This window comes from Scomber scombrus, chromosome 17 (genome assembly GCF_963691925.1).
Source record: "Scomber scombrus chromosome 17, fScoSco1.1, whole genome shotgun sequence".
In the NCBI taxonomy this organism is placed as follows: Eukaryota; Metazoa; Chordata; class Actinopteri; order Scombriformes; family Scombridae; genus Scomber; species Scomber scombrus.
This window is the reverse complement of record NC_084986.1, coordinates 24,862,970-24,885,429: the sequence shown is the minus strand read 5'-3', so window position 1 is coordinate 24,885,429 and position 22,460 is coordinate 24,862,970. Positions and strand designations below refer to the sequence as shown.

General features: G+C 39.8%; 2 protein-coding genes across 2 annotated transcripts in view; both read right to left on the bottom strand.

The window, feature by feature from the left end:
• Window positions 1–13,255, bottom strand: part of ankrd6b (ankyrin repeat domain 6b) — a 31,511-nt gene extending 18,256 nt beyond the window's left edge. Inside the window, exons 1-3 of the mRNA XM_062437405.1 lie at window positions 13,130–13,255; window positions 5,196–5,294; window positions 2,492–2,590 (exon numbers count right to left, since the gene is read on the bottom strand). Coding sequence (XP_062293389.1) covers window positions 2,492–2,590; window positions 5,196–5,294; window positions 13,130–13,255 — 324 coding nt within the window. The remainder of the gene's footprint in view (window positions 1–2,491; window positions 2,591–5,195; window positions 5,295–13,129) is intronic.
• ube2j1 (ubiquitin-conjugating enzyme E2, J1) overlaps window positions 1–22,460 on the bottom strand; it is a 210,083-nt gene that overhangs the window by 69,653 nt on the left and 117,970 nt on the right. The gene's annotated exons all lie outside the window — the stretch shown is intronic.

The following is a 22,460-nucleotide window of genomic DNA, read 5'->3' as shown; positions in this document are numbered from 1 at the left end:
GTCTCAAGTTACAGTTACAGTACTCTGCAGTTTTTTTTCATTCACTATTTAATCCTATTTTGCCATTTCCTTTGATTGCTGCTGACTCAGCCCTTCTGCAGACGTCATATAAAAAGACCTCCAGTAAAGACAAGAGTGATGCCCTCTCATAATTAACAGGAAATTAGGGCAGACATGAGGCCTGGTTCTCAAATAAAGGTTCTCTCTATAGTAGAAAAAATCAACAGTACATTGATAGTAGTTTTATCTACACGTCTTTAAAGAAAATCTAACATGTACTACTCAATATTTAGATTAAATGTGATAGTAAGTTTCAATGTTTTACTTTTACACCATCACTGTGAAAAGATACAATAAACAGATTTCTTCACACTTTTTAAAGATATCAGACTTCAGTCATTGTTTAACGTGCTACATGGAATTTCTTACTGTCACCTCGGCCATGTTTCAGCTGCAGAATACATCACAACAAACAGTTTAACAAAAACATAAATAAGTAAATAAAAACTTATGCCACACTGTGTATGCATTGACATCTACATTTTTCCATACTAACGTACACACTGTAAGGTCTATTCATTCTCCACATATTCTCAAGTGTATGTACTAGCACTGTTGTGAGCTTTTTCTTTGTGTAATTTTGTTGGGGAGTAACTAGTTCCATGTAAGGGCGGTAATTTAATTACAAAATAAATGTCAGTGTAATCTGTTACACTTACTGAGAAAAATGTGTCATTAAATGACAGTTACTGATGAAAATGTTGATGATTATAAAGGAGGTTACATCTGAAGTCACACCTTTAACATTTTACTCAGGAGGGTTTTTTCCCTTTTGTTTAATATTTAACATGTTACTGAATACATATATTACTGTTTTTAATTCTTTGTAAACATTTTTTTTTACATTTATTTAGTAAGTAAATCATGATGTGGGTTTATTTGGAACACACATGAGCTTAAATGGTGTCACCGTACCAATTAAACTCATGACAGACTTTTGACTTTTTTCATCAAATATCTTTATTTTATATTCCAAAATCTACATGAACTAATGAATACATTTTACAATTAGAGATAAATCTTCTTTATAAGAAATGATCTCTCTTATAAATCATGTCAGTATCCATGAAAAACAGCTGAACTTAGATTTTGGTGCTTAATGGGAACATTTACCCTAACAGCTGAAAACATTGGTTAGAACATTAGAAAAGTCATCAAATGTAATAAGTTACATTACTTTGATGAAGTCACTGAAATAGTTACATTACTTATCACTAGGGGTGTGACAAGATCTCGCGACGATATTTCTCGTCGAAGTGAATTTTGTCTCGCAAAGCTTATAATTAAGGGGCGCACCAAAAAAAAGAAAAAAAGACGATCGGTTTTCTATCGATCATTCGCACGTCATGTCTTCATGGCTTCTACCTGCTGAGAGGATCTCAGTCAGAAGTAAGAGAAGAGGAGAGGAGCAGGTTAACCTCAGGTCTCTACACTGAAAGCCTGAAGTAGGAGTAGCAGGGAATCTAGCGCAGCTTTGGAAGCCTAATGATGAAAAAAGTAAAATGAGTCACACTACCAAATTATAACACAATTTATATGTTGTTCTACTTGTGTATTTATGTGATACAGGATTTGTGCAATTTACTTTTATTTCAGTGTTTTTTTATTAGCAATATGTTATAATTTGTGATAATTGGATTCTTTATTTCATTTATATGTATATATTATATATATTTATTTATTTGGTATTTGTGATTGTATATAACTTTTGTATTTATGGTTTCCATAAATACCAAAATGATCCATCTATAAAATATCTATATGGGGAAACCTTTTACAGTGCTGCATACTGCATATGATAATTATATATTTAGAAAGTAGAAAAAGTGATTCATTACAAGATGATTAGTTCAAACATTTCAATTCAATTTCCATTTTGTGAATTTCAAATAAAAGAACAGTCATGTATTTCCTCATTGAAGTTTTCTTAAAAATATAGTTAAAATCTTGTCTCGTCTCGTGAGCTGAGTGTATCATCACACCCCTACTTATTACATTTTAAATAGAGTAACTAGTAATCTGTAAGCTATTACATTTCCAAAGTAACCTTCACAACCCTGGATTTCATTTATATTGAGCATAAAAGTAAATTGTCATTATTTTAAAGTGGTTGACTGTAAAGAACTGGAACATAGAGAAAACAGCTTTGTCAAATCTGTGGTGTATATCATGAAGTGTAGAATGTTAAGGGACTCTAACAAAGTACAAGAAAAAAAAGTTAAATGTTTATAATCTATAAACTTTAGGTCCAGCTAATTTTGTGAACAGCTCTTTTTTGTAATTTCTCTGACTCTAAACCCTACTTTTCATAGTGGAATGAGGCTAAGCCGATTATCAGATGCTTTAATGCAGGAATTATGATAGCTTTGAAATTCCCCTGTAATAAAGGTGCTGCTAGCTTCCGTGTGTGTTTCAGTCTTTTGACGTGCACCTTATCCTGTCTGTCCAGTGCACATCCTTCCTGGATGAGAGCGCCGATGATGTCACTGTTTCCCACCACTGCAGCCCGGTGTAACGCCGTCTGCTCCCCCTGCGGACACACACACACACACACACACAAACAAACACTGGCACATTATACAGGATGAAACTGCTCACAAACAAGAATAAACAAACAAGGAAAAGACAAGCATCACAAGAAAACCAGCATCAGTCCAGAGAAAGAAAAAAAAAAAAACACTCCATCACATGAAAATCTTGGAGCCCCAGTCTGGTATTTCATGATTTTCATGCCACCAAGGTTCAGAAATCTCATTTAAATTCATCTGTCTTCACTTTTTCTTTTAAAGTGTTTCAGTTGTTAAAAAGTTAACTTGGAGATACAAGACTTTCATTGGTCAGAGGTGACACACTCTCTTGAAAGAATAGGAATATGAACTCCTGCTTACTTTGAGTGGAACAAACACGTGGAAGTCTTTGTATATCACTGCAAGCAATTTAAAGATACGGTCAATAAAGTCAGCTTAGTTATTGCATATTAATGGGATTGAAAGAAATCCACCCTTAAAGATGAATGGCTGCTCTGCATGACTTCATCTGTGTATTTATGAAGTTTAAAGGAGTTCATTTTGGGAGCTACACTAATTTGCTTGCCAGCTCTTTCTGAGAGTGAGATGAGGAGCTCCAGATCAATATCATGTGTAGTTGAATATACAGACTAGAAGCAGGGGGGAAACAGCTAGTGAAGAAACAGCAGGGTGCATTATCACAGAGTCTTGATCTCACAGCGGGGCTGCCACGTCTGCTACCATCATGCCTGTACACCAAAACTAGAACCTGCACCAGACTCAGGGACAGATCAAAGATACTGGGCGAATGGATACACGGTTTGTCAAGAAATAGTTCCAACACATTACATTGTTATACTTTGTATATGTTTTTGTATATGAATGTGTATATATGTATATAGAAACTAGGGAGCGACTGATAATGGATTTTTGGAGCCAATATTGATATTAAGGAGTAAAAATTCCAATATCGATATATCGGCTGATAATTTTATATATAAAGAATATTTACATGGCCATACATTTTTTGTGTGTATTATTGTATCATCTTTTTTGTGACTTACTTACATAACTCCTCCTAAAACCACAAACTATTTTTTCATTTTTACATTTCTGTTTGATTAGTAGATTTAAAAAAAATAAATAAATAAATAACATGTTAATTTATGAGCTTTACAGGCGTTGGTGTAACAGTTTCCCCCTGATTCCAGTCTTTATTCTAAACTAGGCCAGCTCTGCATATAACATCTAAACCTGATATTGATCTTTTAATCTCACTCTTGGAAAGAAAGCAAAAGGATGTATTTCCTAAAATATTGTACTATTCCTTTAGAGAGATTGCTTTGTTATTGGGGATTTAGTTTGATTCATTTTTACTTAATGTACAACAGATTCTTAAATGCCTATCCTGTGTCTCTGCATGCAGTTTAAAGGTATGACCAGTGAAATAGCCCTGCTTAATTGAACAGTTATTTTAACCTAATTTAACAAGTAAAAACTAAATAATACCATGCAGCCGTCAGCATCATGGTGCAAACAGCATATCCAAATAAGATCACAGAGCATTGTTAATAAGCTAAAGACTATGAAATATTCAGCTGTGAGTGCTACACAAGTTTATCTACCACTGAGTACTGAGCAGCTACTTCATCACATAACTCAATTAATCGTGTTATTGAACATACTGTGTATTTAAAATAATATAAATTCCCCAAAAACAAACTCTCTCTTTAAGTGTTTTCAATAAGCACAATAAGTATCCCAAAGCTCAGAGGTGTTACAGACTCAAACAATGATGATGTTAATATGGTCCCAATGTAGCAGTTAAACTAATCACATCACTTCCATTCAAACACTCTGAGTCCACTGTGGTTCATTCAACCATGTGAAAGCAGTGCAGAGTACAGTCCCAGAGAAAAAGCTGCAGCTCACATTTATGCTCAGCCATAAATGCAAATTCCTGCACACAGAGCAGATTAGTGGTGAGTGACACTTCGCAGGCCAGGTTAGACATGAGAGCGATGATTTCCATGAGAGAAAAAAGGAGGAACAGGAGGGAGGAGAGGAGAAGAGGCCGGCCATTCCAAGCTAGATAAGAGCAGCAGCAGCAGCAGCAGTGGAGGAGGATTTTAGTTTCAGGGGAAGGAAGGATGAAGGGGTGAAGAGGGGGCAGATTTCCACAGGGTTTGGCTAACCTCCTTCACTCTCCCTGATCCTTCAGGCTCTTTCCAAGCCCTCCTCCACTGTCTTCTCCTCTCCTCATCCTCCTCCTCCTGCCTCAGTCTGCAGCTCCTGCTCCCTCCAGTCGTGGAGGATGGACTGCAGCCTGTTGCGGAGCTCATTGACCACAGAGAGTGAATTTGGCAGTGCCAGAGATCTGGGTTATCGCTATCTGTAGGGGAGGGGGGTCTGCATCCTGAGGGAAAGCCCACGAGCGGGCAGTCCAAAGAGTCCCATTCAAGGCCACTAGAGGTCATTAGACTAAAGCTGTTTTTGTGTTTTAAAAAAAGAAAGAATTTAAAGTCTATAATGATTCCAGTATAACAGAAGTAGTCCACTGGTCAATCATCAATCAGGACTGAAGCACAAGCTGGAAGGCGTGGTTGACAGACAGATGCATCTACTCACGTCGTCTTGGATGTCCAGGTCGCAGCCAGCTTTGAGCAGGATACGCACAACCTCAATGTGGCCTTTGTAGGCTGCCAAGTGCAGGGGGCTTCTGCCATACTGTGGATACAAAACACACAATTCAGCACAGTGAACAAAAAAAACACCAGAGGGAGCACAACATGAGCACACAACCTCCCTGCAGAAGCACAATCAAGTGGAAAACCAAACCTCCACTGTCCCACAAAACACACAATGTCTGTGCAGTGAGTCAGATGGAACTGTACTGCTACATCATACGATCCATCTCAATAATGATGTCAAAAATATTAGAGAAAATCGGTTTGACACCGCTTCTGGAGGCCCTAGGAATAAAAACAATAACATCTTTGAAGAAGTCCAGTAGAGTGGTAGACTGGTTTTACAGCTGCTCCGGTTGCTGCATTACCGTGGTAACACAATTACATCACACCCGCTGCAGATTCAAGCTAATTACGGTCTCAGCACTAAGTGAGCAAGTGATGGGAATGACGGGCCTGCTGAATGCCGAGCAATATTCCTGCTGTAAAGTCGGCCTCTTAATGACATCAGCGCAAATAAGACATACATTAGATTAAAGAGGCTACAAAGAATCAAACACTACAGGAATAAATGCATTCTAAACGTTTAACTTATTGGTCTGAACATAAGAGTTGTGTTTTTTCCTGGAAATACATCTGAAAAAGTGAGGACGTCTTATATTTGGGGTCTAGACAATTATGTGTTCATGGTATCAGATATTCTCTTGGAATGGATAAAGTAGTTGCAGGAGTTTCTGAAGGTACATGTACTGTGTTTTTCTGCCACAGAGGTAATAAATTCATGACAAGTGAAAGCAAGTCCAAAGTGTCTTCCGAGGTCTCTGCTGCAGAAAACAGAATATGTCAAGCTGCCAAATATCACTGTCATAGATCATAAGCAGCAAATGCTGGAAGAAATCATTTTGACAGCTTCCATGAATATGTAACGTATGTCATGTATGATGGAAGTAATGTTCAAAAGATATCTAAAAACAGGTGTTGGAAAAGTGTTGGAATCAGGGTCACCTTATATTCAGGGCAATTCAGTATTTAGGAACCAATTGCTTTATAACATCTGAGGTTACGTTTTTTTAATGGCAGTTACCAAAACAGAATTAATGGACTCACTCATGTGTGTGGTAAAGAAAATTTTTAGATTTTAGATCATCAACAGCTAGCACCCCCCATGTACTACCCTAAAGATCTATTCTGGGACCAATTTTATTCTCTCTGTACATGTTACACCCTTTGGACACAATCGGCAGCACAGCATTTCTTCACTGTTATGCTGATGATACACAGTTATACCTCTCATTTAAACCACCAGAAATGAACAATCTGACCATACTGCAAATGTCAAGCACGAGATGTTCTAGATCACAGATTTTGATCTTTGGTCCAGAACAACACAAGCTACAGATATAGTCCTCCCTTGATTCGATACTAATGTTAAGTCCGTGGCAAAGAACCTTTTGATAGCCACTTATCCTTTGAGCTAGGAATATTATCCAGGCTTGTTTTTATCAATTAAAGTAAGAGTGAGGGACTTTTACATATAAATGAACCTGTTACATTCATTGAATCTGGTGTCTGGTATGACATTCCTGTGCAGGCTCACCGATACTGATGTGTTTTGCGTCAACCAGAATTAACTGGTTCACCCTCAGACTGTGACCACTGTCTACAAGCTAAATTGATCAGGAGATGACTTGTGTGAGGATCTGGGTGGTCTATCACCTTGGCTAGACTATTTCATGAGGTAAACTCTTCAAAGGCAAATAAACACATACTATATGTATGGATAGATACCACTAGAGTGAAAAGAGGAACCATCATTTTGTCACAGGTGTAAACTGACACTTTAACATCCATAGGTAATGGAACATGTGCCAGTCAGACTGCAGTGATGCTCTGTAATTTACCATGGAGGCTGACATGACATCAGGAATGTCAACTGTGGGAAATCCCTTCTTCCAGCAGCCAGGAGACATTAGTTCAGTCATTGGCAGGATCAGGTTAAAAGCTCTGAACACATCCTCACATCCTGCATGTTACATCCAAGATAATGACCTCTGCTTAACTGAACCGAGCAGAATGGCCGAGCAGGATGTCAGCATGTAGGTAACCGTTCTGACTTCAAAACACCAGATCCATGTGATCTGTGTTAATCTTTAATTATACTCTGTAAATACAGTTTAATTACAGATCAAGTGTGTATTCCCACACAACAGCACAAGCCGCATTACACCCCAGGTATTATCTCGCTGTTTTGGAGGTTGGTGCTTTGTTTGGGTGCGGCACTGCTCTGCTAGGCATTCATGTGCTCCTCAGATTGAGTTACACTGGGCATGGCTTGGCGAGGAGCCACGGGCCGAGCTCAGGTAAACAGCCGGCTTCAGGCCAGCAGGAGGCCTCTGTTGTCTGCAGACTGACTGAGGGTCTGTTTGTGACTCGATGGGCTGGTTTTTTTCAGCGGCAGTTGGTATGCTGGGTTCTTCACGCTCTGTTAGACTGTCTTGTGGAAAGTGTCCAAACTCAAGAATTTGAGATATTACAAAATGTGTTCAAAGACCATTAGATAGGGATCGTACTTATCACTGCAGTGAAGTTGTGAAGTGGGAGGGACCGCTGGTTTCAGAAGGTTTTTACCAGGGTTGCCGACTAAAAGTTGACAGATCAGTTGTGCCCCCGTATTAACTCAAAATGCTGCCTTTGTTTTTAGCCACATCATTATACATCAAGTAATGCAGGGTGATAGCATGACTGTACACTTTTACTGATTCCTGTCTCATAATCACCTAAATACTGTGAATGAAACATAGAGGAGCCCAATGCATCATATATTATACAAATAGAGAAATATACTGAAAACATATACTACCCAAAATAAAACACATTTGCAATAATTAGTGAAAAGTGAATTGAATGAAGATTCAGATATTATATTGATATTGTGATATTTTAAAGACATCATCTTAATATTGTGTCTTTTACTGCTTTTAAAGGCTGGGGGTTAGGGTTAGGGTTACAGTAAAAATGTCATTTTCTGAGTTTAACAGACTGCTCTATTATCTTAGTCATTATATCCACATTACTGATGATTATTTATCAAAGATTTCATTGTGTAAAAATGTTGTGAAAGCACCAATAGTCATCCCTACAATATTGTCAAAATATCAATATTAAGGTATTTGGTCAAAAATATTGTGATATGTGATTCTGCCCATATTGCCCAGCCATAGTCTAGACAGGAAGTGTTTCAGCTGTGTTTTTTAGTTGTGGTACAGTGGTAGTTGAGCTTTGAGTGCTTCCAAAATGTACCCGATCCTATACTTGAACACATCCTGTGAAGATGTGCTGCTCCTGTGTAGACACAGTGTTAGGAGTTGTGGTTAACTTTTACTAACTTTTTTACAGGCTTGAACATTACATTCCACTTTTTATCAAAGAAACAGAATTTTTTTTTTTTAAACAATCTTTTATACTGATGATTTAACTGGGAGAGTTTCACTTCCATCCAAGCTGCAGAAATACTCAAACTGTCATTGACGTAACATTGTATATGTGAAAAATGAATCAGTCTTTCACTTCCAGAGCCAGGGGTGTCTGAAATAGTTTCTCACACTTCACATCTGTTAGGCTCCTGTTAATTAACAGTACTGGATTAGTACCCCATGTTGGATAATAGAGACATTTGGGCTTTGAGAGGCTTTGAAACTGAAAAGAAGCTATAGGTTTACATTATTTAAGCCCATTTTAAAACAATACTGGTACCGGTTACTGTAATCATTCTTCCTGTCTATAAGGCCATATATGTTTTGCTGTATATTATAATCAATGTATATATGCTTCACAATAACATCTCAAGGTCTACTCAGTAGTCTTTTCTAGAGCTTTCAACCTGATCTTACCATCATCAAATTAAAGATTATTATCTAAAGTAAAAAGTATGGTCTAAACCTGCTATATATGAAAAGAGAACTGTCTCTAATCTAGCAGAGCGTAAATCTGGATTTGATTAGCCACTGGATTCTAAACTATCATCTCCTCGTTTTTTCTTCTTCATTACCAGCTTCATCTCAGCCCCCACTTAATCCTTCTTGCCTTCTTTTATTTTCATCTGTTTTATGTTTTTCTCCGTCAGTCTCAACCCATTCATCATATTAGCCTTCCCAAAAAACTCTCCCTGCATTCCTTTTTTCCTGAGCAGAGGAATTTTTCATATCAAACTTTGCCCCCTTAATCCTGGATTAAACGTTCACAATGGCATGCGGCCAAAATACCCAAATACAGCTGGTTGGAACAAAAATCATCAGAGCGAGCGGCAGCAGATGTAATATTGTTGTAGCTGTTACAATATGATGCCATGTGTTCATGTACCCATGGAAAATGGGTTTGCGGTGCCAGCACGGAAAACACAAAGCACATGATACACAACAAAAACAGCCAGGAGAAAGCACATAAATGAACAGTACTCTGCTCTCTTTTCATTTCAGGCACCTGAAATAAAGTGTAGTTTTAAAATAACATTAAACCAAGACAGCATTTGTATCTAAACATAAACTTTTAATAATTTCCTACATCCAGGAAACACACAGCACTAAAGACCTGTTGTCACTGTGTCCAGGGAGGTCAATTTATGACAGTCATCAGCACCATTATACTGCAGGCTGTAAAGATAAACAGATAAACAACAGAGACCCACATGCTTGACCTACAAAGTGCCTTCATGACCTGAGGTTCTTCAGTAGGGAAACAGTCTTTCACACAAGCTGTTCACTCCTGGACATGAAACTCAATGAGATGTCACAGACTGAAAATAATATCAAGCAGAATGAGGAAAATCTATGAAAACAATGCTGTAGTTTGTAATCTGCCAGTGTAATATTCAGACAGTCTCAACGGACACGGACACACACACACACACACACACACACACACACACACACACACACACACACACACACACACACACACACACACACACACACACACACACACACACACACACACACACACACACACACACACACACACACACACACACACACACACACACACACACACACACACACACACACACACACACACACACACACACACACACACACACACACACACACACACACACACACACACACACCAGCAGAGTAATAGTCCTGCTGCACATGAGAGAACCTGCCCCTGTGAGAACCAAAAACTGTTATTTTTACACTGATACAGTGTAATGTTCAGCCTTGTCTCTTCTAAAAGTGAAACACACAGACAGTAAGAATCCAGACAGGCTTATGTTATGTAATAGGCTGACTAGCTCTGCCCTGCAATGCAAGAACAATGATGTTTATTTCCATGTTTCCATGTTCAGGTTCCATGGAACATCAACTAGTGAAGATGATCACTTTGTTTACTTGTGACATGTAGATTAAGCCTCAGCCTGTATTAATGAGTTCATTAATTAGATAAAATCAATGGTCTGCAAAAAAAAGTTAACTCTGCTTTAGTCTGCTATTATCTGCTAATATCTGTTTGATAGTAGTGAGGTTCAGTACCCAGCACTAACAGACTGCCCCATCTGTGTAAAGGGGGGGGTCCTGCCTGTTCTCACTGCACCTCATCTAACATCCAGACCATTGTTCTAGATGAGCATTGGCCCTAACTGGCCTTCACTGGCACACGAGAGGATTACATCACATCCTGTGCATTGGTAATTCTCCACATAACTGTGCTCTGTGTGTGTGTGTGTGTGTGTGTGTGTGTGTGTGTGTGTGTGTGTGTGTGTGTGTGTGTGTGTGTGTGTGTGTGTGTGTGTGTGTGTGTGTGTGTGTGTGTGTGTGTGTGTGTGTGTGTGTGTGTGTGCGTGTGTGTGTGCGCATGTGCTATTACAGGATATGTGATAAAAGAGTTATGTAGAGCTTCATGGGAATATGTTGCCGGTTGTGACTATCACACTGTGTGTGTGTGTGTGTGTGTGTGTGTGTGTGTGTGTGTGTGTGTGTGTGTGTGTGTGTGTGTGTGTGTGTGTGTGTGTGTGTGTGTGTGTGTGTGTGTGTGTTTCTTAAATAAAAATCTGTGTGTGTGTGTTTGTGACCCTTAGAAAACTGTGTCAGTGTGATCCATCTGGCCACGCAGCAGCTCAGCTGTGATACTGTTAAACATCTGGGTGCAAACACACCGCTAACTTCTGCTGGAGGTTAAACAGCATGGAAAATGTGTGCTGGCTCAATTACACTCAGCTGAATCAATGTTACACTCAGTCTCAGCTGATCCAGGTCAATACATACAGTACAATGATCTCAGGTTTATCTGCAAATCCAAGTGTGCAAATTCTGACATGAGGGAGGAAGGAGGAAGAGAGAATGATGAAAGGTGAACTGAGGAAACTCTATCCACTAATGAAGTAGATCTTCAGTTCTCAAAATGAGGTAAAAAGAAGAAAAAAAGAATTGTTTCAAATCCTCAATATAATCCAGCCCAGTAGCTTGTCATTGCAAACAATGTTTTAAAGCCATGAATCTCTTCTGATTTGCTTTATGTGACATTAAGCAGACAGAAATCAAAATGATATTTACACATAAGAATACATCCTAATCAAATTAAGGCTTCATCATGTAGAAGAGCTAGAGCAGCAGTAACATCTCCCCACACTACACTCAGTGTAATTAGGAGGAGATTTCTCTGCCTGTGTGTGTGTGTGGCACCCACATGAGAACACACTTCAGCAGGAGGAGGAGAGAACCAAGGCAGTCTGGATCAACTTGAGTGTTTCGCTCAAAACACTTCAAAGGGGGATGAATACATCAGCTGCAAATTATTCCGTTCCACTGATGGAATCTGGAGCTGCTGGAGTTATTTTCACTTGTTGTGAAACGTGTAGGGGTCGCGTTATGTTAGTGGCTGCTAAACCTGTTATACTGTGCTCTGTGTCTAATATGCAGTGAAAGGAATGTCTGACTATCAATCCCTGAGTCACACCACTCACACACAATGAAAGCGACACCAGGGAGAAAAAGCCACAGACACAGACAGTATAACACAGGAAAGATACAACTTTTAAGCCAAACTATTTTGTTATATGCACACAGAAGCTGCCTTAATCATCCAATCAGAGGACCAAATAAATTAGTCTGACAGTTGAGCTTTAGGGCTTGAACTAAGCCCAAGTGTATGCATTGTATAACTGTCATACATGAAATATTAAATTACAGCAACATTCATAAGGAACTACCAAAATGTGAGAAAGGACACAAACTCACAACACCTGTTTAACTCCTTCTTACTTCCTGTGTTTAAGGGAAAATCCTGTCACTTATATGCTGATGCGCACATGTTACCATGGTTACTAAATGTCACACTAAATGTCTCATTCACCCATTCACACACATTCATACACCAACCTGCTCATCAGATGGAGACTAACATTCACACACATTCATACACCAACCTGCTCATCAGATGGAGACTAACATTCAGACACATTCATACACCAACCTGCTCATCAGATGGAGACTAACATTCACACACATTCAAACACCATTGGCGCAGCCATCGGGAACAACTGGGGTTAAGTATCTTGCCCAAGGACACATCGACATGTGGACTGGAGGAGCCGGGAATCGAACCACCAATATTCCGATTGGTGAACGACCGCTCTACCTCCTGAAGCACAGCCACTGAGCCACAGTTGATCAAAGGACCCAACATGGGTACAATCACCAAAATCATTTAGAATCCTCTGGGGACCATGAACACTTCTACCAAACTTCATGGTAATCTGTCCAGTAGATGGTAAGATATCTTACTCTGGACATTAGTGTTGGATGGACACACCAGCTGACACTGACCATTCTCAGGTTAACACTAAAGTAACAATCAGCACATCGAGGTCTAGTAACTCACCTTGGTGACGGCTACTTTAGCGCCCTTGTTGATGAGCTGGACCACATTGTCGGCTTGTCCCTTGTGTGAAGCTACGAGGAGGCGCTCGGAGAGTGCGAGGACCTCAGCCGCATCCTGCTGGCTCATGAAGCAGGGCGAGTGATGCTGCCGTCTCCAGACAAGGTGCTCCAGATGGTGGGAAGGCAGCTGGTGGGGCGGTGGTCTCTGACGCCTTTCTAACTCATGGTGAGCCTCGCGGTGCGCACAAAAAGGTGTCAAAGCAGGAACGTCGGAGAGACTGCCAGTGCTGCTGCTTCGTCGGTCGCTATAAACTTCGCAAACTGGCGGGATTCCTCCCCTTCATCCTCTCAGCTGCTGGGAAGAGAACAGGAAACACATGGAGTGAAAACAAGCCAGCATGTGCTTTGTTCATAGAAGGCTGGCAAACAGGAAAACAGGGGCGAATGGGCAGAGTGGACTGACATCAGCATCACTACTGTCCAGGTTGCTAAACCCATGTACAGTCCTCGTGGGATCATGTGAGCTGTACAGAATTAATCCGCAATGAGAGCCAAAAAGAGGGGTCAAATTTGGTCAGAGACTCAGTGCCTGCTGTACTGTAAACCCCCCCACCCCTCACCACCCTCCCTTCACATACAGTGAGAAATTTAAAAAACCACAAGGACGCAGTCAGAAGTAGCTCAAACAGCACAGACACACTCGTTCTTGGGTTACACACATCGGTGGTTTTGGTCTAACCACAGGGAAGGTTGAGTGACTAAAAGGAAGCAGGCTGCCGTGCCTCGTGTGTCTCATCTCATTTCTCATCAACACTCAAACAGACAGATGTTGAGCTGTCATTTAGTGTCTCCGCCTCTACAAGTTCACTGGAATGCATTCCTGTCTAATAAGGCATTTCATAAGTCTTGTAAAGACATCCCCGTTATCTCTCAGTGCTTGTGTGTTAATGCTGACAGCTGACGTTATCTTAAACCTTCAAAAAATGACTCCAAGATCAAGCCAGAGATGTGGAAATCACTTAGAACATCTTATCTGTCTGTCTTCAGGTGAAAGAGTTCATGCAGAATTTAGGTTCCTGTCAAACTATTCCTTCTCAGAATCAATTATAATCCCTTTCATCTGGAGAGACTTTCAGAGTGAAACAGTTGTCTGAGCTGTGAAAACTTTCAGCAACCATTAGTAACAATGTGACAGGAAAAACTAGAGTTTATTATGGCTTGGGATTTATTTTCGCAGCCTTGGGCACTGATTCTATCAGTTATGATAACATGGTTTAAACAAAAGTAGTTTTGAGTGCTGTGGGAAAGTGGAAACGTCATTAAAAGATAGGTCCAACAAGGTGAGAAACATGATTAGATAAATGATTGTTTAGCCATAAATGTAACTAACCTGGAGGATTGCTTAGCAGCTAGTCTGACTTGAAAAATGTCAACAAAAGAAACATTTTTATCACTCTGGTAATTCACCTACCTGTCATTTCTATAGATTTGGAGTATTCTTATTTCCACAATTAGATTCCTTACATATACTCATATTACCGCTTTCACACTAATATTCACACACATATTCTTCTTAGAAGCCTTTGCAATGTTTGTATTTTTAATGTGGGTTGTAGGTATATCTATTCTTTAGTGTAAACATTTATATTTCTAATTTTAATGAATGGTTGAATTTCTGTATTTCTATCTACAATCCACATTTTTCAACTAGACATGCTCATCGGGTTTATTTACATTCAGACACATCTACAGTATATGGATGCTGGGAGGTGCTGCAGCTGCCCTCTGATTGGTGTTCTCTTCCCGGGCTGTGCTTTACATTTACATACTGTCAAAAAGTGTCTCTTTTCACTGAGCCCTGGCTCCAACATTACTACTGTTCTATTTTAAATCACTCCTTTCTCTTTAATTTCATTTAAAGAGACCCAACATTCACACGTGAGCAGCACTTGGTGACAGCGGCAAGGAAAAACTCCCCTTTAACTGGAAGAAACCTCAAGTAGAACCAGACTCGACCGGTTGGGGTTTATCAGTCATGTCATCAGGCTTCAGTTGAGTTATTGGGGTTTAACAGTGTTATATTTTGCTCAGTCCTGCTGATCGTGACAAAAGTTGTGCAAAGTTACTTTTATTTCCCAGGGCAATTTTTGTTCTATTTTTATTGACAAACATCACCTTTTTTACTTTTACATACTGCCGACCTGCTTATTTCCCATAAAAGTTTCCAGTGACAAAATAAGCTGCCCTTTATATGATGGCACTACACACACAGTATATACAGTATCGGTGCTTTTTATCTGTATGAACGGTGCGTGATGAAGGCCTGAGGACCAAAACCTTGCTAATAAAGAAAGAACAAATGATTGATGTGTGCAGTACGGTACTTTTTGGTCCTTTCAAAAAAATATGAATTACACAAAAACACTGACAGATGATGAGGCAGGTGGAACAGTCAAACTCTACAATATCATAAATATATTCAGGGGCTTTTTTTCATGACTGTTATCAATCCAGAGTCAAACCGTAACAGTGAAAACAGACGCTGTGAGCATGTCCTGACACGAGGACTCTGTCATGTTATTAAAGAGCCTCTATTACATGTTATTTAAGGCTGTCAGTACTCACAATTATATGAGCCCGTATACTATAAGGATTTGTCCTTTTATAAACTTTACAATGCGAGCGGAAAACAACATTTTATGATCCATGAGGTGCTTATTGGCTGCTAAAGCGGAGTTGCAGCCAGGATAATCCATGCCTGCTAAGCTCCATGCAAGTAAACACAACTCACTACAGCAGGGCTACAGCACACACAGAACAAAGAGAGTCACTTCAAAAATGGTTTGAGGTTAAGCATTTCTCCTCCGCACAGAAAGCACGTCTTTTCTTCACAAAGCTGAATACACAAGAGGGAAAAAAAGGAGAAAAAAAGGAGAAAAAAAAGCTTTATCCAGCAGCCACAAATCAAAAGTCTACTGACGTCAACGTGTGTTTCATCAGGGTTTTACAGTACGCTGACTTCAAATAGAGCACAAACTCTAATGTCTTATTTTGTTAACATATAGATCATTCCACTCTCCACTGCTTATCTGGGACCGGATACCAGTGGCATCAGACTGAGTAAGGAAATAAAACAGACATCCTTCTCCACGGCAACACCTCCAGCTCCTCCTGAGAGAAGAGACATGTAGTCCCTGTGGCGCTTTCTGGGTTTACCCCCGGGGGTCTCCTACTGGCTGTGGACTCGCCCGGAACACCACACACTATCGCAGTGGATGTAATTACAATGAATAATAATAATGCAGTTATTCATTTGGTGTTTTATATACAGTATATCCTCACATGGTTCTGCAGTGTGATTTCTACATTCTCAGCTTTTCTATTGGTGGTTAGAAAACAACCAGAGGCCAGGCTCTGTTCTCTTTTCCATACACATTAGAGGCCTTTCATCACAGCTAAGCAGCCCCCCCCCACCTCCCTGACCAACTGGAAGGCTTTAGCCAAGGTCCGCTTCTTCATCCACTCATCAAATAGTTGAACTCAATTAAGTGGATTAGTGTTAGTGTATGATGCCGGGCTCAAGTTATTAAAGAGATCCCTGCATGTGAACCTCAGAGGGGCTGCAGCAATATCTATAAAGCAGTGGTGCTCTAAGCTCTTTGTTAGGTCCCTCTTTCACTCAGTTTGATTTTCATCAGCGGGTAAAAATACTGAATAAATTAGTCTCTCAATAGACACATACACAAGACTCTCCTGCTATACTGTCTGATGAGCGTCACCTGTTTCTTCTTTTCCCTCTCAGACTCTTTCCATCTGCTGCGTGACACTGTCTTCATGCTGTCTGCAGATATCATGCTATCCTGAAACATGATCGTCCTGCTCACAACACTGTACTGCTGCTTCTTTATCGTTCCCATGTGAATTAAATTCATATACCTATCCATGGCACATAGTTTCAATAGTTACAGCAGCACAGGTGGAAGCAATAACATTAAAGGATGAGTTTAGAGTTTTTCGAAGTCTGTTTTATAAACAACAGTCAGTGTCTATATGAATATTAAGGCTGTTTTTCTTGCTGTAACCATTCCTCCTGTTCATACTGACCATTAGAAGATCCCTTCATAATGCACTTACAATGGAAGTGACGGAGGACTAAATCCACAGTCCTCCTTCTGTGTAAACATGTATTTAAAAATTGATCTGAAGCTAATATGAAGCTCCAGGCATCCAAATGAGTCAAATCAAAACTTCTATGTTTCAACGTTACAGTTTTTTTAGTGCCAAAGTATTTTTGTTACTATACTTCCACCACAGCTCAACAGGGAAACACTAAGAGGGAATTTGAAGTAAATGTGTCAGATATCACTTGATATGACTAACTCAGACTGCTGAAGCTCAATAGAAGCTTCACATCTACTTTTAAATGATTGTGTAGACACACTGTGGATTTCATCCTCCATCACTTCCATTGAAATCACATTTGAAGGAGATCTTTTAACAGTCAGTATGAACAGGAGGAATGATTACACAGAGGAAAACCTCTTTTCATACTGCTGGTTTAGGATACTTGAAAAAATTGTGAACCAGCATACAAGCAACACACTGTAATTCAGCTTCAGTTAATAGTTAACCTGTGGTATGAGAGAAGGAAAACTAAGGATACAAGGAACATGTTTGGCAAAAGCAGCTCAATGACAGACTGCACTGAAGCAGAAGTTAGCCTGGCTGTGTCATCACAATTTCAGCTCTCTATTACTTAAGGCTGTCATTAATTATGAGCGAGCAAACTCATTAAAATCAAACAAGTGAAACAGAACATAATGGAACTGAACATGTTTCCTCTATGTGCTGTCAGCTCCCCTCTGTCTGAGCAAATGAGGGGAGTTTTTTGCATGTTGGAGTGAAGCAGCGTGACCCGTGGAAAAGGATTAGGGGTGTGTAATCATTCTTCATCAAGGGGACATTACAGAGCCATACATACAAAGCTGGTAACCTGAGAGGACGACAGGATGTGAGAGACAGCGTTCTCTGCTCATCACTGATTGTACAGCTCGACTCTGGAGAGGAAGGAACATGTCCCATCTGATCCCCGGAGTCTAATCCTTTATGATTGAGCTCTAATGATGCTGTTTCATTAGTGGAGGCGCAGCAGAGAATGAGATAGAACATGGTGCTGATGACATCAGGAAGACTGATTCCCAGCGCTGCGGGCCTACATGCTTAAATCCACATCAAGGAGACAGTAGCATTCATCTCAAGTCAACCATACACACTTACTCAGCTGAATCATTTCCACTGGACACTGCTTCAATGTTAAAACACACTCCAGTCAACTAATGACAAGCACCAAAACTTAAATGTAATGGAAATGGATATCATGAAACAAAGTACATTGTTTCTTGCCATTATGTGTTGTATTTTAATTCTTATTTTTTAGCAGTGACGGGGGGTGACAGTATGTGCCTGTAGCTGCGCCTGGTTAATACAATGGCTCTATATTCACGAGGCTGAACACATGCACGTTCTACATGTTTCTGTATGAGCGGAAACACAAAACGGCCATTTGTAGACTCCAAGGGAAACTCTCATTGAAGACTTTACATAAGTTTTCCACAGCGCTTTATATATTGGTGCCCCCTCTCACCTGAGATAAAGAGATCTTCAGTTAACATCAGAGGAGATGAGTACACTACTGGGAGGTGGTTATTTCCTGGAGGAAACTGGCATCAGAGAAGCAAAGCAAAACTGCCCCAACCACTCAAAAAAACAACAACATTATTGTGCAGTGTAGTTTCCTCAGTGGAAACCTGCTTTACTGTACACTGTTCACTCATAATGTTATTGGCTCAAACGTGAGCTGATCATCCCTGCTTGGTGTGTGACTGGCTGGCTATGGACTACAGCCCAACCGATATATCAGCTATTGGCCAATATTGGCCTGTCACAGATATATCTGTATCAGTGTTTATGCTGTCCGATATGTGCCTTTTAAAAAAATATATATGTATAGGCCACATTTTATGTCTATTTAATCCTTTTTCCTAATCTAATGTAATATATACATATTCAATTCCTAGTGAAGTTTACTGTCATTTTATAAAACTTAAGTTTATTCTTAAACTGTAAAATATCATGCCTCCATTAAATATCTTTAGGGCCGTCTCCACAGCAGGAACCGCCCCTGAAGGACAATCTCCTGGAACTTTTACAGGCTCAAAATGAGTCCCAACCTTGGGGTAGCTACTCTGTGCAGCACCGAAAAATTCCTGGGTGGGGCTTGAGGTTGACGCTGGTGGTGATCCTTTCAAAGAAGGATGTGACGTCAATAGAAAGCACCAAAATAAGAGCCGTTTTTATCAATGGAAACTGTTGTAGGATGATAAGGTCACCTCCAGAATCCGGTGGGTCCTATAAAGGTCCTACTCTGTTATGGAGACACAACAGCTGAGAGGACGTTCCTGTAAAGTTACCACCGCCTAAATTTTATCCTCGAACTTCCTTGATGGAAATTTAACTTTTTTCAGTAACTACATCTGGGGAAAAAAGTGTGTTCATATACATATTCCGTATAAATAAGTATAAATAAACTATCAGCTGATGTATTAATATCTACTTTTTTTAAAAATATTGGCACTGGCCCCATAAATCCAGCATCAGACGGGCTCTACTATGGACAGTGTTGGAGATTGCTTGTCCATGTTGTTCCGTTTCTTATCAGCTGACTGCCCAATAGTAGCCACAGATACCAGCAAGAGGATTTTTAAAATTATTTTTATTTTAGAGAGCTTATCAAAAATGAGAATAACTGGATACACTTGTATTATGAACCTGGTGTTAGTGTAGAGCAATTCAAAGAATATCTTCCCTTTACTTAATGTAAAATATAAAGGACCCACAACAAAATGACACCTTACAACCTGAGGTCTCATTAATATGTTAAAAACTAACTTTTCCACTCCGTGCATTAGTGTTACTGCTCACAAATATGTGTTTAAAAACTGGCCCTGAACCGCACCGCACACATTTACTGAAAACTGACAACTCTTGAAAAATGAAAGCCATAAAAAAAAAAGTGTCTTGGACAAAAACGGCACAGTGTTGTATTCATGCGCTCGGCAGGACGACATGAAAGAGTGACCTGAGGTTTGTAATCAACAAAATATCCTTGAAACATTCCCAAAAATTCTAAATTAGACCAAAGAATGCATGAAAAAGGCCTCGGCGGTCTCTGTGCCTGCACTCTCACAGAGGTCAATTCACTTGAGCTGAAAAGGGTGCTAATGCACTATGGTAACATTTGAATGACTCCCTCCCTCCTGCCAGCTGAAAACTGAATAAGATTAAGTGAATGTGGGGTGGGAGGGAGAGGAGGAGGAGGAGGAGGGGTGGGGTCTCTCTCTCCCTTACTGCATTCCTGTTGATTCTAAAGAAGATCCCGTTCAGTCAGAAACCTGCGCACACCCACACAAAGCAAGCCCCGACGCTCACAGTGAGGCTCCACGTACGCACGCACACACACACACACACACACACACACACACACACACACGCAGCTAGGCAACAGAAGCTTTTGTGCAAACTTTTAGGAACTCGGGACCCGGTTCAAAAACAAGAAATGCAGAGCCGTCGCTTTTCAGAGGAGGCCCTGGAGAATACTAATGAACCTGCTCAATACTGGAAAAACAGCTTCTACATATCTGGGATACATCCTTCATGAAAAAAGGAGCAATCAATAAAAGGGTTTTTTTTTCTCTAGTGTGAGTTAGAAACTAAATTACTGTGACCCACCTGACAAAGAACATTTACAAATAGTAGCAGTGAGTGTTTGGAAGTGTTTACTATGTGCAGTGTTTCAGCCAGGATTATCTGGCAGGGAGTCAAATGGGGCCAATAGCATTTTTGTAGGAGGTCAATACTCCATCTTTACTGTTAAAACATCCAGTGAGTGCTACTTATCATAATAAGATTATATGAGAATTTATATGATATAATAAAGCTGGGCAATATATCAATATTATATAGATATCGTGATATGAGAGTGGATATCGTCTTAGATTTTGGATATCAGTGTTGTCTTTTCCTGGTTTTAAATGCTGCATTACTGTAAAGTATATCATTTTCTGAATTTACCAGATCTGTTCTAACTGTTCTGTTATTTACCTTATACCCACTTTGTCATTATATCCACATTATCAATGATTATTTATCAAAAAATTCATAGTGTAAATATTTTGTGAAAGCACCAACAGTCATCTCTACAATACTGCTGCAATATTGATATGGAGGTATTTGGTCAAAAATGTTGAGATATTTGATTTTGTCCATATCGCCCAGCCCTATGATATAACAACATATCATATTAGAATTGTTCAGAAATGAGACATTTAATGGCTGAACAATCACTTAATTTGAGCAGACCTCTCATTAAAAAACCAAAGATCATCTGTAGCTAGAAAACCAGTCAGCTCACATTAGTCCTCACAGCTACACTACTGGGATATTTCAAATGACTTCTTTATGTCTATGCTTTGTCAACTTGGCTTACAACAGCTGGGAAGTGAAGAACTATCTTTCTACATTAGGATTATATAATCCTATAAATAAACTAAATGAATTCAGGAATTCAAGCTTCAGTTGACACTGGAACCTTGATTAGAGCCTGGAGGGAACCCAGGTGTTACACAGAGCTTCTAACATGAGAAGGACACGAGAAAAACATCGTCCACACCCACGGCCTTCATGTCTCTTTTTAATGACCCTTCCCTGGAGGTGGAGACGTGGGGGTCAGACTGGGGTCATCAGCCTGGCTGCTCAACTCTGACCTCAGAAGAATGCATCCTGCCCATTGTTGTTCTGTATTCATTTTACCACCATTTCTACTGTAATAGACCTTAAATGTAGATATTCAAGCTCATTCAGTACATGAGCCTGGTAGAGCCAAATTCAACCAAATATGTATAAAAAGTGGTGATCACATAATGATATCCATTCACTCTAAACACCAGACCAACTCTCTATGTAGTTAGCTAATCAGGGGACATTATATCATGCTCATATCAATGTTACATAATGAATAAAGTGTAATGTGCATGTTTAGACAGTGGTTTGATTGATGGAGTTCAGTGAATCAAGAAAGCCTCCTCTGACGTGTTCCATCGTGTTGTTCAGTCAGCTGGAGGTGTGATGGGCTTCATTGAGAGAAACAGCTGTTATGGGAGGTGCCCGCTTCATAATATCAGTGACAAACCTGCTCTGACCCTGACTCATACATGGAGGAAACATATCCCGCAATTGGTGCTTTTCTACAGGCTGAAATGTTTTCATTGGTTGAT